Source organism: Dicentrarchus labrax, unplaced genomic scaffold (assembly GCF_905237075.1).
Source record: "Dicentrarchus labrax unplaced genomic scaffold, dlabrax2021, whole genome shotgun sequence".
NCBI classification, from domain to species: Eukaryota; Metazoa; Chordata; class Actinopteri; family Moronidae; genus Dicentrarchus; species Dicentrarchus labrax.
This window is the reverse complement of record NW_026136723.1, coordinates 2,654,853-2,669,027: the sequence shown is the minus strand read 5'-3', so window position 1 is coordinate 2,669,027 and position 14,175 is coordinate 2,654,853. Positions and strand designations below refer to the sequence as shown.

The window sequence follows — 14,175 nt, the reverse complement described above, 5'->3', positions numbered from 1 at the left end:
TAAATAAAGGCAAAGCAGAAAATTCTCATGTATGTGAAGCTGGAACCATTAAATGTTTTTACATGAAAATTAATTAAATAGTTTTAAAATAGTTTAAGTTATAACAATATTAAATAAACTCTTTATGTTTTGTAAATTATGCAAAGTATAGTAATTGAAGCTGTTAAATAAACTCGACTGTTAACGCTTTTGTCCACAGTCAGAATCAAACAAACATTAAAGTTGTTCCAGTGTTAATTACAGTACTTGAGTAGATGTACTTAGTTACATTCCACCGCTGGGTTTGACATTTGACCTCTTTTCTCACCTTCCTCAGATTTCTATGGAAGCTCATGTCTGCCAGTAAAAAATAAGATGAAAATTTTAACCTTAAAATGTCAAAATTATAGGAAAATTTAGAGATAAAAATTGAAATGAAATTGAAATTATGACATAAAAAACTGTTTTTATCTCATAATTTTGACTTTTTGTTTCATAATATGGACTTAACACAAACATCTGTTATTCATTTTTTAAGTTTTCATCTTATGGGCTTCCCTAAATTACTCATGTCTCTGTCTCACTACTTCGGTGTCCCCTTTCTCAGATGTCTCACAGTCAGATACGCAGCAGGTTTTCCACCACAGTAATAAAGTCCAGAGTCTGCAGGCTGCAGGTCTGTTATCATCAACATCTTGTCTTCTGCAGAAACAAGAAACTCCCCTTTTCCATCAATGTATCTGATCCACGTTGATCGTCCAGCGTCAGGGGGGCACTGCAGAGTGACGGTGGACCTCTCTTCAGCAATTGTCTGCTTGTTTCTGTACACAACTAATACAAATACATAAAAAAACACATGCTTTATAATGCAGCTTCAGACACTTTACATTCCAGCTTGCAATGAGCAGATTAGGGGGTCTTTAAATCTTGGGAACAATATGCTGATATAGAGGTAAATACTAAAGCCACTTCTGTGACCTGGAAGCACCGATATAACTTTGATATGAACACTGAGCTGGAATTTACCTGATGAGATGACCTTCAGCTCTGCAGCTGGTTCATTATCACAGAAGTATGTTGCAGCGTCTGAGACGTCAGCTCTGACAATGTGCAGAGATTTATCTGCTAATGAGCCAAAATGTTTATAAGGCTTATTAATGAGTCTTATGTCCCGCTCGCCATCGACTATAAGGATGTCGACTCTGTTTCCATTCACCTCTCTGCTCCACGTCACCTTCACTTTACCCACAGAGTGAGGACAAGGCAGGGTGACTGGGTCCTTCTCTAAGATTATTCTTTGGGCTATTTCTGAAAAAGAAACACAGTTTGCAGGTCAATGACTGAAGTCTGTATTATAGTGAGGAACTGAGCATCAGCATATATAAAGACAGCTCTGCAACACATCTCTATCGCCCTCTGGTGGCTGACTGCAGTACAGTCATAAAGCCCACTGCCAACATGTTATCAGATGGACCAAATTAAAGAATAAATCCACATGTCAAATACATATTTACCAAAGATGGTTTCTGGCTCTAATGCTGCTGATTTGTTATTAATTTTTTGGCCTTAATGAAGTATTTGAAGATATAAACAGGAGGTTTTAGGTTAGGGTTAGTACTGCGGCACAAACCCCAAAGACAAAAGATGGCAGCAGGCCCCTTTTTTATATTAATATTTATATTATAGTATATTATATTTAAGGCTTTTATAAAGGGTTTTTAAGTTGTATCTACTGCTTTATTATTGGGTTATACTATTAATAGTTACCAGATCTGCCTGATTAGATTTTCTTTTTTTAATCTAGAGGCTTTTTTAAAATTATTTAATTAAAGCCTGTCACTATATCACTGATAGCTTTACTTTGGAATCTCTGGTTTTGATAAGAGATTTGTAAATAAACTTTATTATTACGATAATTAATCATTTACTCATTCGTTATCAGTCAGTTAGCAGCCATTAGAGACAGCTATAAGAAGAACTGTGGGTGGTCCACTCACTTTATCTTTATCTTTTCTTTAATTCATCAGGAAACCCTCCTCCAATGAAACGCTTTCTTTCTAACACACACACTTATAAAGCCTGTAATGTCTCAGGGCTCATACCAACAGTAAGAGCTTAAGAACATGCCTACGTGTTACAGCCATCCAGGCAAATACAAAATGGCCGGTTTCTTATCCCTGTAACAAAGCTACAAAGCACTTTACATACATTTAACAAGACAATAAGCAACACTTAATCAGTGATAAAATACAATGAAAAATAAAACACAGTAATAACAATTGCATATAAAATTACTAGTTTATAATTTCAGATTATTAGAAGCACATATTTAATAGTAAAAATAGTGTGAAACTAACAAACTGTAAACCTCTTACCTGCAGTGACATTACAGCAGAGAACAAAGGCTAACAGGCAGCGGAAGATGTTCACCCTCATCTTGACACAGATATCGATCAATACTCGAACCTCAACCTTTGTGAGCTCTGAGCAGGAACTCAGCTGTCTTGGGGTATTTATGAGTCTCTCGAACCAGAAACCACAAACTGTTTGCTTTTTATGGTCATCACAAACTCTCGTCATCTTCTGTTTAAATTTGTGGTCAAACATCACCATCAACCGCTGTGTTGGCGCTGGAAGGTGTGATGTGTTCTCTGAAGTTAGATCAGTCACGCTGATATGAAGATTACACTTGCACATATATTTAAAAATATTTATTCATATTTGCCCAGAGAGAAACAAAATGCAGCTAGAATTAAATGTTTGAACGTATCCGTAAAATGATCCCTGCTAATATATTCCAATAGATAGTCTCCTAATATTGGTAAGAAAACCTCATTATGATTGATTTTGTAAAACTTCTTTGAGAAAAAACAACAAATAAAAGTCTGCAAATAAACAATAAAAGGTTGTCATGTCAATGCTTTTTCTACCACAACAAGTGACTCAGAGTCATATGTGGAAAATCTATGTGACTCACTTTGTGGTATTAAACGTCATAATAGTAGTGGCTACTGTATTTTATTCACCTTAAATGGCGCTAAGCCAATCCTGGACCTGGATCTACCTATCGCTGGTCATAGAAGCACAGACATATGACATCATCCAGTCTATGATGATGAAATCTGTGACTCATATTTTCCTCACAAACACTCACAGAAGTTGGCAGAAGAGTTGGCGGGGCATTAATGTCTGTGGCTATCAGTTGTGTCTGGGGGCGGAGCCACAAGTTGTAAACATTAAAGGGGCTACGTGCAGTAACGACACTAGAACAGGGTTTATGTGCTTATTAAATATGTTTATTCATAGCTTAAGAATCATGAGAAATTATTTGACCTATGACCCCAAAACTACAGATACTGCAGTCTGTCTTTGTGTTAGCATAAACTGCAGTAACTACCGTCTGTCTTCTGTCTGACAAAATCTCATTTATTACATTAAATCTGTGCTTTTTATTGTGTTTGTGTAAAAAGTTACAACACACGAGAAATTAGGAATTTAAACTTTTATTTTGTGAAGTTTAATTAGCACAGTAATACAATGTCCTGTTAGGGCTTTCTAGCACTAGCACATTGATATCCAAACTATTATAACTATGTTATCTACTACATTGGGCTCAGCTTATAATCCACAGATGTCTTTAAGATAGAGCAAGACTGAACTTATAAAGTTTGTCACAAGATAAAACAAGACATTTAAAAGTTACTGGAAGCAACACATGATTATATACACAGCTGAAAACCTGCTAATCACATACAACACATACAATCCACTCATGATACAAACTCCACTGTTAGGTAAATGCCATTGTTCGGACAAAATAATGCAACAAATGTTTACATTTATTCTGACATTACAGGAGTTAAATGTAAAATTCATAAAGTGAAAGTGAATCAAGTGACGACAACATATGTAAAAAAACAAAAAGCAACAGAACAATTTAACTACAAAGACACAAAACAACTACAGAGATAAAATAATTACAAACAAGATGCAGAACACAGACATTGTCTTTCTATTTTTTCTGACAAATAACTCACAGAAGTCTTTTCTTTCCCGACAGAAGCAAAATATTCAGACGAAAATATAGGAATATGGCTGGTTGGTGTTTCCCTGTGCTTGTGGCTTCCCCAGTAAAACATAGTTGGAGTCATTTATCTGTGATGTTCCTGTCAGTGGAGAAAAATCACAGTCAACAGAAGTCATGTTCATTTTTTACTATTTGTCTGTACTTCAACGTAACACATTAAACAACACGTCCTCTGGCCTAAACCTACTGTGTTGTCAACGTTGGGATTGTTGCTTTGAATACTTTGGTTAAATATATGCAGAGCTCACAGATGTCCGACAGCGAGGACTATAAGGTCTTATTATCTACCTGCAGGGGGGGTCATGACCATGGACTGGCCTCCATCTGCCAAAGAAGAAGACAAGGATTGAGATTATGGTGTAATAAAATAAAAATGACTGTCTTTGATCACGAGTGGAAGATAATACACGCCCTGCAAACTGCAATTATAATGCTGCAATTTAACTTAGAAAGGGGAAGTCTACCATTTTTTAGTTGAGACACTGATCCATCCTGTATCTCGTCATAGACGGGGGATGTTTCTTCTTCTTCTTCTTCTTCTTCTTCTATCTCTATTTCTTCCAAACAAGATGGTGAACGTCACAATATTAGGAATCCAGTGAATATATATTTATAGTCTGATGATGACCAGGCTGACTGTGTATTAAAAGAGTTACTATCAGAACTATTTGATTTATTTTTTTGCAGTCAGCTGGTAGGGTTTTCTTTAGATAGAAGTCCAGGTCAGGCTTTGTTTACCTTGTCTGTTTCTGTTAGACCTGCATCTCCGTGTGAACATGTTGACGATGATGACGATGAGGAGGAGGAGGAGGAGGACGAGGAGGAGGAGGAAGAGGAGGGTAGTATGTTGTTTATGTCGCCCTCCTTGAGGAGACAAAGTCATAACTCATCTTACAAAATAAAACAGTACATACAGATGTAATGCATGTCGGGCAGCAACATCTAAACTGTTACATCGTACAGTACTTCCACATTTCACATGGTAACATGTTCATGTTTCTGCTGATTGTTTAGGTGATTTATGTCATTTTATTTTTCTAATTTAATTGTCCGCCTCAGAAGAAGGAATGTGGCTCGTTTAAAAAAAACAAAACCTTATCATATAAAGTGAGTAACACGACATATAAAGAAAGGCTCTGTTCTGATCTCTCCCATTATGCACATTACTACTTTAATACATCACAAAATTATTCACAACGACTTAAAAAGGAACAACAACATGTCTATTTTACTAGTGACTAGTATTGCTACACATACTATTGGATTTGTAATTTACCTCAAAAACAAACAGAGTGAAGAAATGATTTTGAAACCCAGACAAACAACAGAAAGCAGAACAGTTGTGTTACAGGAAAGTCTGATGTTACCTGATGGGATCACCGTCAGCTGCACAGCTGGTTCATTATTACACAAGTATCTTCCAGTGTCTGAGACAGTAACTCTACCAATGTAAAGTGATTTATCTGTCTCTGAACTGTATCGTCTGTCTGGGTCATCAATGTGTTTTATGTCTCTGTCACCATCAGCTGTAAGTATGTCAACTTTAGTTCCATTTCTCTCTCTGCTCCACGTCACATTACCCTCCACAGAGTGAGGACAACGCATAGTGATAGGGTTCCTTTCCCTGATGATTTTTTGGACTATTACTGTAAAAGAAACACATTTTCCAATAAATATTCATAAATGTTAAGAATATTTTAAAACGTATCCAGAAAACAGAACAACTTTATTAAAGTCTGATGTTACCTGGAGGGATCACCTTTAGCTCCACAACTGGTTCATTATTACAGAAGTATCTTCCAGTGTCTGAGACAGCAGCTCTTTGGATGTAAAGTGATTTATCTGCTGATGAATTATATCTTCTCTCTGGGTCATCAATGTGTTTTATCTCTCTGTCACCATCAGTTGTAAATATGTTAACTTTAGTTCCATTTCTCTCTCTGCTCCACGTCACATTACCCTCCACAGAGTGAGGACAACTCAGAGTGACAGAGTTCTTCTTCTTGATGGTTTCTGTAAAAGAAAGACATGTTTAATACATATTCATACATTAAGTAGTATTACTACTATTGTCAGTAATGTAAACCATCAGAGTCAGAATAACATTCATCCGTCAGTGACTGTACATTGAAGAAGGCCACTGTTATCAATGGAGAGAGATTCTCTCTTCTGAACTGCTGTGAGTGAGTTTTTCATTAAGTTCATAAAAAAAAAATAAAAAAAAAAGAAACTTTGACACCTATCAGTGCTGTCCTCTACCAGGGTTTTCCACAGCTACTAAATTATTGTTTCAAACCCAGACAGAAAACAGAAAGTAGAACAAATGTATGAAAGTCTGATGTTACCTGATGGGATCACCGTCAGCTCCACAGCTGGTTCATTATTACAGAAGTATCTTCCAGTGTCTGAGACAGTAACTCTTTGGATGTAAAGTGATTTATCTGCTGATGAACTGTATCGTCTGCCTGGATCACGAATGTGTTTTATGTCTCTGCCACCATCAGCTGTAAGTATGTCAACTCTGTGTCCATCTCTCTCTCTGCTCCACGTCACATTACCCTCCACAGAGTGAGGACAACGCAGAGTGACAGAGTCCTTCTTGAATATTCTTTGCTGCATTACTGCAAAAGAAACACATTTTGTCAAGAAATATTCATGCATTAAAAAAAAAAAAAAATGAAACTGTATGTTGACATATTCAGATTCAAATGAAGCTGAGCTGTTTGAAATTAAATTATCATGCTGCCCGGAAATCTTTAACATAGGACTTAGAGGATTTAGCTTAGCACATCCACACTAAGCTGGTTACATTTCTAAATGCATCTTTTGCTCTACGTTTCAAAAAATCAGCGGTGTTTAAGTGTGGGCGGGAAAGACTGAGCTTTTCCAAAACAGTGACGTAAGCAGCTGAGTGACGGTCGGGCACTGTGTGGCAATAAAGTTAAAAAGCCTAATCCTTCATTTTAAATATCCGTATTAAATATCAAGTATTAAGGCTAACCTGTATTAATACTGACTTTGTCAGACAACATTGCAACCATGAAATAATAGTATCAGAAACACAGCCGCTGGATCATGACTGCTGGTTAACAATCGTGTTTATGGGCCGTGATTAAATAACTATTTCATACTCATTCAGTTGTTGTCTGACAACATAATTAAAAAAATATGTGAATGACCACAACTATGGTGAATACAACCCTACAAAGCCAAAACATAGGAACGCCACATTTGATATCTGTACAACTGTTTTACAGTATAAGAGTTATTATGTCATACAAATGTGTAATTATGGGGTGAACAAATTAGCAAGAAGTAGAAAACTGAGGTAAAAACCAAACTGCAGTGGCTGCACTCCTTTTCTTGTGACTGAGAAATCAACTTTGATGGTCCAACAACGTAACAACTAAATTTCTTACCAGATAAACTAGTCCTGCTATAAGCCTACTGGCCTAGTTTAGCAGAGTAGCAGCAGCAGTTGTACGGTGGCAGAGTAAGAAAACAACTTTATATCGTCTCAGACTTTCTCTGTTGTCACTTATTTTAATGTCGATATAGTGATCACACAGCAGCCGTCATTAATCTGTAATTATTTTGGTTTAGTGAGGCGACAAGACCATGAAATATTTAATCTGTAGGCTGGCTTAATGCAGACATACAGTAGTCTGTACTGATACTATTTACAACCACACTTCCTGATATATTAGGTAAGACTTATATGTATGTTTAATAAATTCAATGAAATTATAAAATCAGAAAATTCTCTTACCTGCAGCGACATTACAGCCCAGAACAAAGGCTGACAGACAGATGTAGATAATCACCCTCATCCTCACAGTCTGAAATGAATGAATGCAGGAAAACAAACAGTGAGCGCAGTTTTATTCTGCACTGAGAACAGGAACTAAAACCCACGTTCTTACTTTTTTCTTTGTGTATGTGGTAATTTTATGGTTACTGGACACTGTTGGTGCTGGCTAATTTAAATATAGAGTATGATCACATACGCAACGAATGACGTGCCAGTACAGGAAGAAAGAAACAGACACCACCACAAGTTCATTATTAGAGAAGAATCTTCTAGATGAGCAAAACAATAACTTTATTAATATAGCACCTTTAAAAACAGAGTTTACAAAGTGCTTCGACAGACAAAGCAACAACAGAATAGAAAACAAGGGTGACTGCAGAACAGAGACTTTGAGTCGGCGGTGAAACTGTCATTTTTTTGTGTCATCTCAGTGTGGTAATCAGGGAGGTCCATTAATAAACTCATACTCTCTCCATTACTATTTCTATTGATTAATGTTTCATTGCATTAATTCAAAGAGACTGTGATGATACAGCAGGCTATCAATACAAATTGCTAATATAAAGTTGTTGTAAAATAATATTTGGTTGGAAGTGGGAGAAGTGAAACCTTTCAGCTAGCTAGGTAGGTAGTGCTGTCTGCCTGTCAGCTCCTTAAAGTTCCTAAAAGAAATGCCAGATACATTAGACTAGTGGGTGGGTTGTGTCGAGAACAGGGGACACAGAGCCTGGGGCTGGGACTCCTTCAGGGAGCGCCTGGACGTAAGTGAGAGACTTTTTGAGCCCACGGCTGGCACCTGTTCAAGGCTGTTCACTGCTGACTTTTGGTTTCACACGTGAGATGAACAGTGGCCTTGTGGGTGAATTTGTTTGAGCTGTCCATAAACTCCAAACTCCTCCAGATGCAGACTTTCTCGCTCCTTATATACCACATCATCTGACAAGCTTCTCTAAAGCAACATTATTAGGAATCACCCCATTAACTTTGATTGTGATGCAGATGATACCCAGTTATATCTATTGATCAAACCTGATTAAATTAATCAATTAGCTAAATTACAAGCATGTCTTAAAGACATAAAAACCTGGATGAGTTGCAATTTTCTGATGTAAACTCAGACAAAACTGAAGTTCTTGTACTGGGCACCAAACACCTCTTAGACTCAGTGTCTAAATCTTCTAATTATCTTTGATCAAGATATGTGCTTTAACTCCCACATCAAGCAAATCTCTCGGACTGCCTTTTTCACTGACGTAACATTGAAAAAATCTGACACATGCAGAAAAACTAGTCCATGCATTTGTTACATCTAGCTTGTGGAACCAAACACCCTCACCACATTTTAGAGTAGGCTTTAGACGTTCCTCTTTGATAAAGCTTATAGTTAGGGCTGGATCAGGTGAGTCCTGAACCATCCCTTAGTTATGCTGCTATAGGCCTAGACTATCGGGGGATTTCCCATGGTGCACTGAGCTCCTCTCTTCCTCTCCCTCTCTTTCTGCACTCATTCATGTCCCATTAATGCATGTTACTAACTTTACTTCTTCCCCGGGTGCTTTCTTGTCTTGCAGGTTTTCATGCTGCCATGGTCATACTTGACCCCCACTGCTAATATTACCACCAAAGTAGATGTAATAGAGCTTATAAATTCATGAAGAAGACACATAAAGTACAACAGAAATGAACTCATTTTATTTGTACACAAGATCCCAAAAATAGAAATAGTAGAGGATGTGATAATCACTTGCTGAGTAGAGGGAAGTGATCCACCAAGCAAAGTAAACAATTAACTACTGCAATCTACTCATACAAGATATTTAATGATGTCACACAGTCTAAATTACAGCATAGTCCTTCTTGGCAGAGGTAACAACAGCCCAAAAACAGGAGAGATTGTTGAGGTGTGCAGGACGTCCACCAGCTCTGTCAGACACCTGTGAGGAAACACGAGAGGACAGTTCAGAACACCAAATGTAAAAGCTCTCTTAGAGTCGGGTTTAAAATAAGCACCAACACTAAACTGTGGGACTGAGGGTTTGGACTGTTTCCTGTGTGGTCACTTATTTTAAAGTACTAGACATTATTTAATTATTTCAGTTCCTTTTAATGACTTATTATATGACGTTTTTTTCATTTTTGTAACACATCTTCATTTTTTGAATGAATTTTTAATTTTGAGCTTCCTCTCTTGAAAACAGAATTCACATGACAGATTGAGAGGTCATAACTTTAGGTCATTTTAACTCGTGCTGTGACGTCAGATTAAACTAGTAGTAGCACTGAGAGTGGTGTCGGCAGTATATCAGTGGTAGAAGCTGCAGCAGTAGGAACAGTTGTTTCTGTACTAGTCTCAGTGTTTAAAGCAGGATTATTTTACCTCTTGTTTCTGTGTGACGGAGGATCAGGGGTCAGTTTCTGTTTCTGCGTATCGCTTCTCTATCTGTCGAGCTGTGAAAGAGGGAAAATAAACATGGAGACGGTACTTTTATTTGACTTCTGTTGTAACTTTTCAGTCAATGTTAAGATTGTTTATGGTTTATTAGCAGAATATCTCAAAACTACTTTTTAAATGTCATTGATATCTGGAGAAACAATTAATTTTTTATGTGCAGATCCAGTTGTAGCAATAGTGCCACCATGTGGTCGAGGCAGACGACCACCCATCTAGAGCCGGGGTCTGTCCGAGATTTCTGCCTCTTAAAAGGAAGTTTTTCCTTGCCGCTGTCACCAAGGTCTTGCTCATGGTGGGAACTGTTGGGTCTCTGTAAATAATGTTATAAAGAGTTCGGTCTAGACCTGCTCCATTTGAAAAGTGTCCTGAGATAACTTCTGTTATGAATTGGTGCTATACAAATAAAATTGAATTGAATTGAATGTGGTCGTTTATAGAGCACTTTACATTGGAGTTATAATTCCTGAACGGGGATATTCAGTTGTACAAAACTGTTTATGGTTACAGAAAAATCTGTCAACATAAACCACGCACATGTTTTAATGCAGACAGATCTTCTGCCTTTTTCTCCTCTTTTACCCAATTAAAAAAAAAAAAGACTGAAAGGCAAAAGACCCTATCTACAGCCAGTGTTTGGTTTGTCCGTTTTGGGCTTCTGTAGAAACACGGAGGACTCATTGTCAGGTAACAATAATAATTTTAATATTAGATTCCATTTCTGCCAATCCTCCTAAATGTCACACACTGGACCTTTAAATCCTGAATGCGTTGTTGTTTGATGAAGATGTGCAGATCAAACTATATTCACCTTTTCTCCAGATAATGACAGTGAGATAACTGATGATGATTAAATAGAGTATTCCAATCACGATACAAACTGAGATTTGCCACAGGTTATCAGGACCTGGAAGACAAGAAAACATTCTTAATCAGACCATCATACATCACCAGTTACACCAAACACCAAAGAAAGAGATGGTTGCTGGTCTTCATGGGCAGATGGAAGATAGAGTAAAATTCACACGTACTTGTAAAATAAAAGAGGATGTACAAACAGAATGGAAGTCATCTATGATACAGGGTGGTAGCATCATCTCAGCAAAACCATTTATTTCTTCTTCCTCATGAAGTGCCTTTAAAGCTACTGTAAGTTATATTCAGATACTAAACTGATTAAATCTGATTTCACTTACATGTGGTTGAATATTGGTCACTTGTAGCCGTAGAAACTTTAGATCAGACATATTGTATGTACCATTGTGTCATTATCTGACTTTGAATGTCTGTATAATGTTGATTATTATATATACTGTACAGACACATAGATCCTTCACTGTTTGTTTTTGGGTTGTTTGGTAAGACTTTGTCTATGTTGGAGTCATACCTGAGGCTGCCAACGGTGTTGATGGTGCAGGCGTTGAAGTCGCTGTTGGAGGCGTAGTTTTTGTTGCTCGTGTTGTTGTTGGTGATGTCAGACGAGCTTTTGTTACAGATAGAATATATAATAGAGAGCTGCAGTCATGATGTCACTTCCTGTGGCCTTTTTTTAAAAAATGAAGTTCTTTGTTCCTGAGATTTACTTTGCACCTTCTGAGACAAATCACTTCCAGTACAACACAACTGTACTGTACATGCAACATTCAGAGTGCAGAAATTATTTTCAAACCCAGACAGAAAACAGGACAACTTTATTAAAGTCTGATGTTACCTGATGGGATCACCGTCAGCTCCACAGCTGGTTTATTATTACAGAAGTATCTTCCAGTGTCTGAGACAGCAGCTCTTTGGATGTAAAGTGATTTATCTGCTGATGAACTGTATCGTCTGCCTGGATCACGAATATGTTTTATGTCTCTGCCACCATCAGCTGTAAGTATGTAAACTCTGTGTCCATCTCTCTCTCTGCTCCACGTCACTTTACCCTCCACAGAGTGAGGACAACGCAGAGTGACAGAGTCCTTCTTCCTGATGATTTTTGGGTGTATTCCTGCAAAAGAAACACATTTTTAATAAGTATGAATGTGTTTTATTTCTATTTCTTTCATTGTGAGTAACTCTTAGATCTATGTAAACCATCAGAGTCAGAATAACATTCATCCGTCAGTGACTGTACATTGAAGAAGGCTACTGTTATCAATGGAGAGAGATTCTCTCTTCTGAACAGCTGTGAGTGAGTTTTCCATTAAGTTCATACAAAAAATGAAACTTTGACACCTATCAGTGCTGTCCTCTACCAGGGTTTTCCACAGCTACTAAATTATTGTTTCAAACCCAGACAGAAAATAGAAAGTAGAACAAATGTATGAAAGTCTGATGTTACCTGATGGGATCACCGTCAGCTGCACAGCTGGTTCATTATTACAGAAGTATCTTCCAGTGTCTGAGACAGTAACTCTTTGGATGTAAAGTGATTTATCTGCTGATGAACTGTATCGTCTGCCTGGATCACGAATATGTTTTATGTCTCTGCCACCATCAGCTGTAAGTATGTCAACTCTGTGTCCATCTCTCTCTCTGCTCCACCTCACTTTACCCTCCACAGAGTGAGGACAACGCAGAGTGACAGAGTTCTTCTCCCTGATGATTTTTGGGTGTATTCCTGCAAAAGAAACACATTTGTCAATACATATTAATGCTGAGCAGAGGGAAAACCAGAAAGTTTTTCCCCCATAAAATCTGATCTATTTTCTCCAAAATCAGTGAATAAAGTTGTGCTATTATACAATAATCAGTGAGGTGTTAGGAGTATACACCCCAGAGAGCAGGATGAGTCATCAACTACTGTTCATTGTTTTTCACAAAATAAACTCTAAAAGAATACTTCCAAATACTTTTTTGTCATGGTTGGACCACATACTGGAACATATGTGACGTGTAGCACAATACATGTGATAAAAACACTTAAAGATCAGTGTGGAAGGAGATAACAGAGCTTTTCCAAAACAATTACAACAGCAGCTCAGTGAGTGTCGGGGACTGCATGGCACTAAAGTTACAAAGACAATCTTTTGCATCAAACTTGCTCTGTGATCATTTCAGGTCAGTGTTCAGTAGCCTCCCAGAGAGCAGGAAGAGACTGACACCGAGGTTTTAACGGGTGTCTGAACTTAAGCAAAAAAGCAGTGACTACTATTTGAGTAGTAGTATTTGATTAAGAACAACTTACTCCTTCTAACTTTATATAAAAATGATTCTGTAATATTTTTCATTCTGGACCCAAGGAGGCAAAAAAGCCTGAGACACTGCAGACAGCAGTTCACTTCTGCTTACTTTAAAATAAAAAAAAGAAATAATAAAAAAATACAATTCACAGAGAAGTTGATTCAAACAGGATATTAATGAAATATATTAGGTCATCTGCATTCGTACGGGATTAGGATCACAGACATCTTCTGCAATTATTACATCACATGAGGTCCCCTGATAATACTGGTCCCATGTGAATAAGGCTTTAGTGTAGACATACAGTATTGATACTATATACAAACACACTTCCTGATGTAACATATGAATACTATATTGAATGAAATAAAAAAAACAGTCAGAAAATATGAAATGCGTTAAAACTGATGAGAAATAGTATTGCACAGGATCGTTGATAAGTTCTTACCTGCAGCGACATTACAGCCCAGAACAAAGGCTGACAGGCAGATGTAGATATTCACCCTCATCCTCACAGTCTGAAGTGACTGAATGCAGGAAAACAAACAGTGAGTGCAGTTTTATTCTGCACTGACAACAGGAAGTTGCCTGGAAATATAAAGCCCATTCAAACGTCACTTCAATTCATATTTGGTCTTTTTCTAGAAAATGAACACTTATGGTTCCGGTTATTTAGTATGATGA

General features: G+C 37.3%; 1 protein-coding gene and 1 long non-coding RNA gene across 9 annotated transcripts in view; both read right to left on the bottom strand.

Annotated features, from left to right (window-relative positions):
• LOC127358002 (hemicentin-1) overlaps positions 1–14,036 on the bottom strand; it is a 32,404-nt gene extending 18,368 nt beyond the window's left edge. For 3 of the 8 annotated variants that reach the window (XR_007882334.1, XM_051390771.1, XM_051390773.1), the window contains exons 1-4: positions 13,940–14,033; positions 12,650–12,928; positions 5,813–6,079; positions 5,434–5,712 (exon numbers count right to left, since the gene is read on the bottom strand). Coding sequence is in view for 7 of the 8 variants with exons in the window: in XM_051390771.1 (XP_051246731.1) it covers positions 5,434–5,712; positions 5,813–6,079; positions 12,650–12,928; positions 13,940–14,000 (886 nt within the window). In the remaining variant the exon portion in view is untranslated. Of the gene's footprint in view, positions 1–5,433; positions 5,713–5,812; positions 6,080–6,411; positions 6,688–7,835; positions 7,947–12,649; positions 12,929–13,939 lie in introns of those variants that run through there. The other 5 variants (XM_051390772.1, XM_051390770.1, XM_051390767.1 and 2 more) reach the window with 5 other exon arrangements.
• On the bottom strand, positions 9,617–12,126 carry LOC127358148 (uncharacterized). Its single transcript, XR_007882378.1, has 5 exons — positions 12,038–12,126; positions 11,714–11,809; positions 11,138–11,233; positions 10,255–10,325; positions 9,617–9,811 (listed from the first exon to the last, which is right to left on the bottom strand). It is a non-coding gene; the product is annotated as an uncharacterized LOC127358148 (long non-coding RNA).
• Positions 14,037–14,175: the final 139 nt, after the last annotated feature.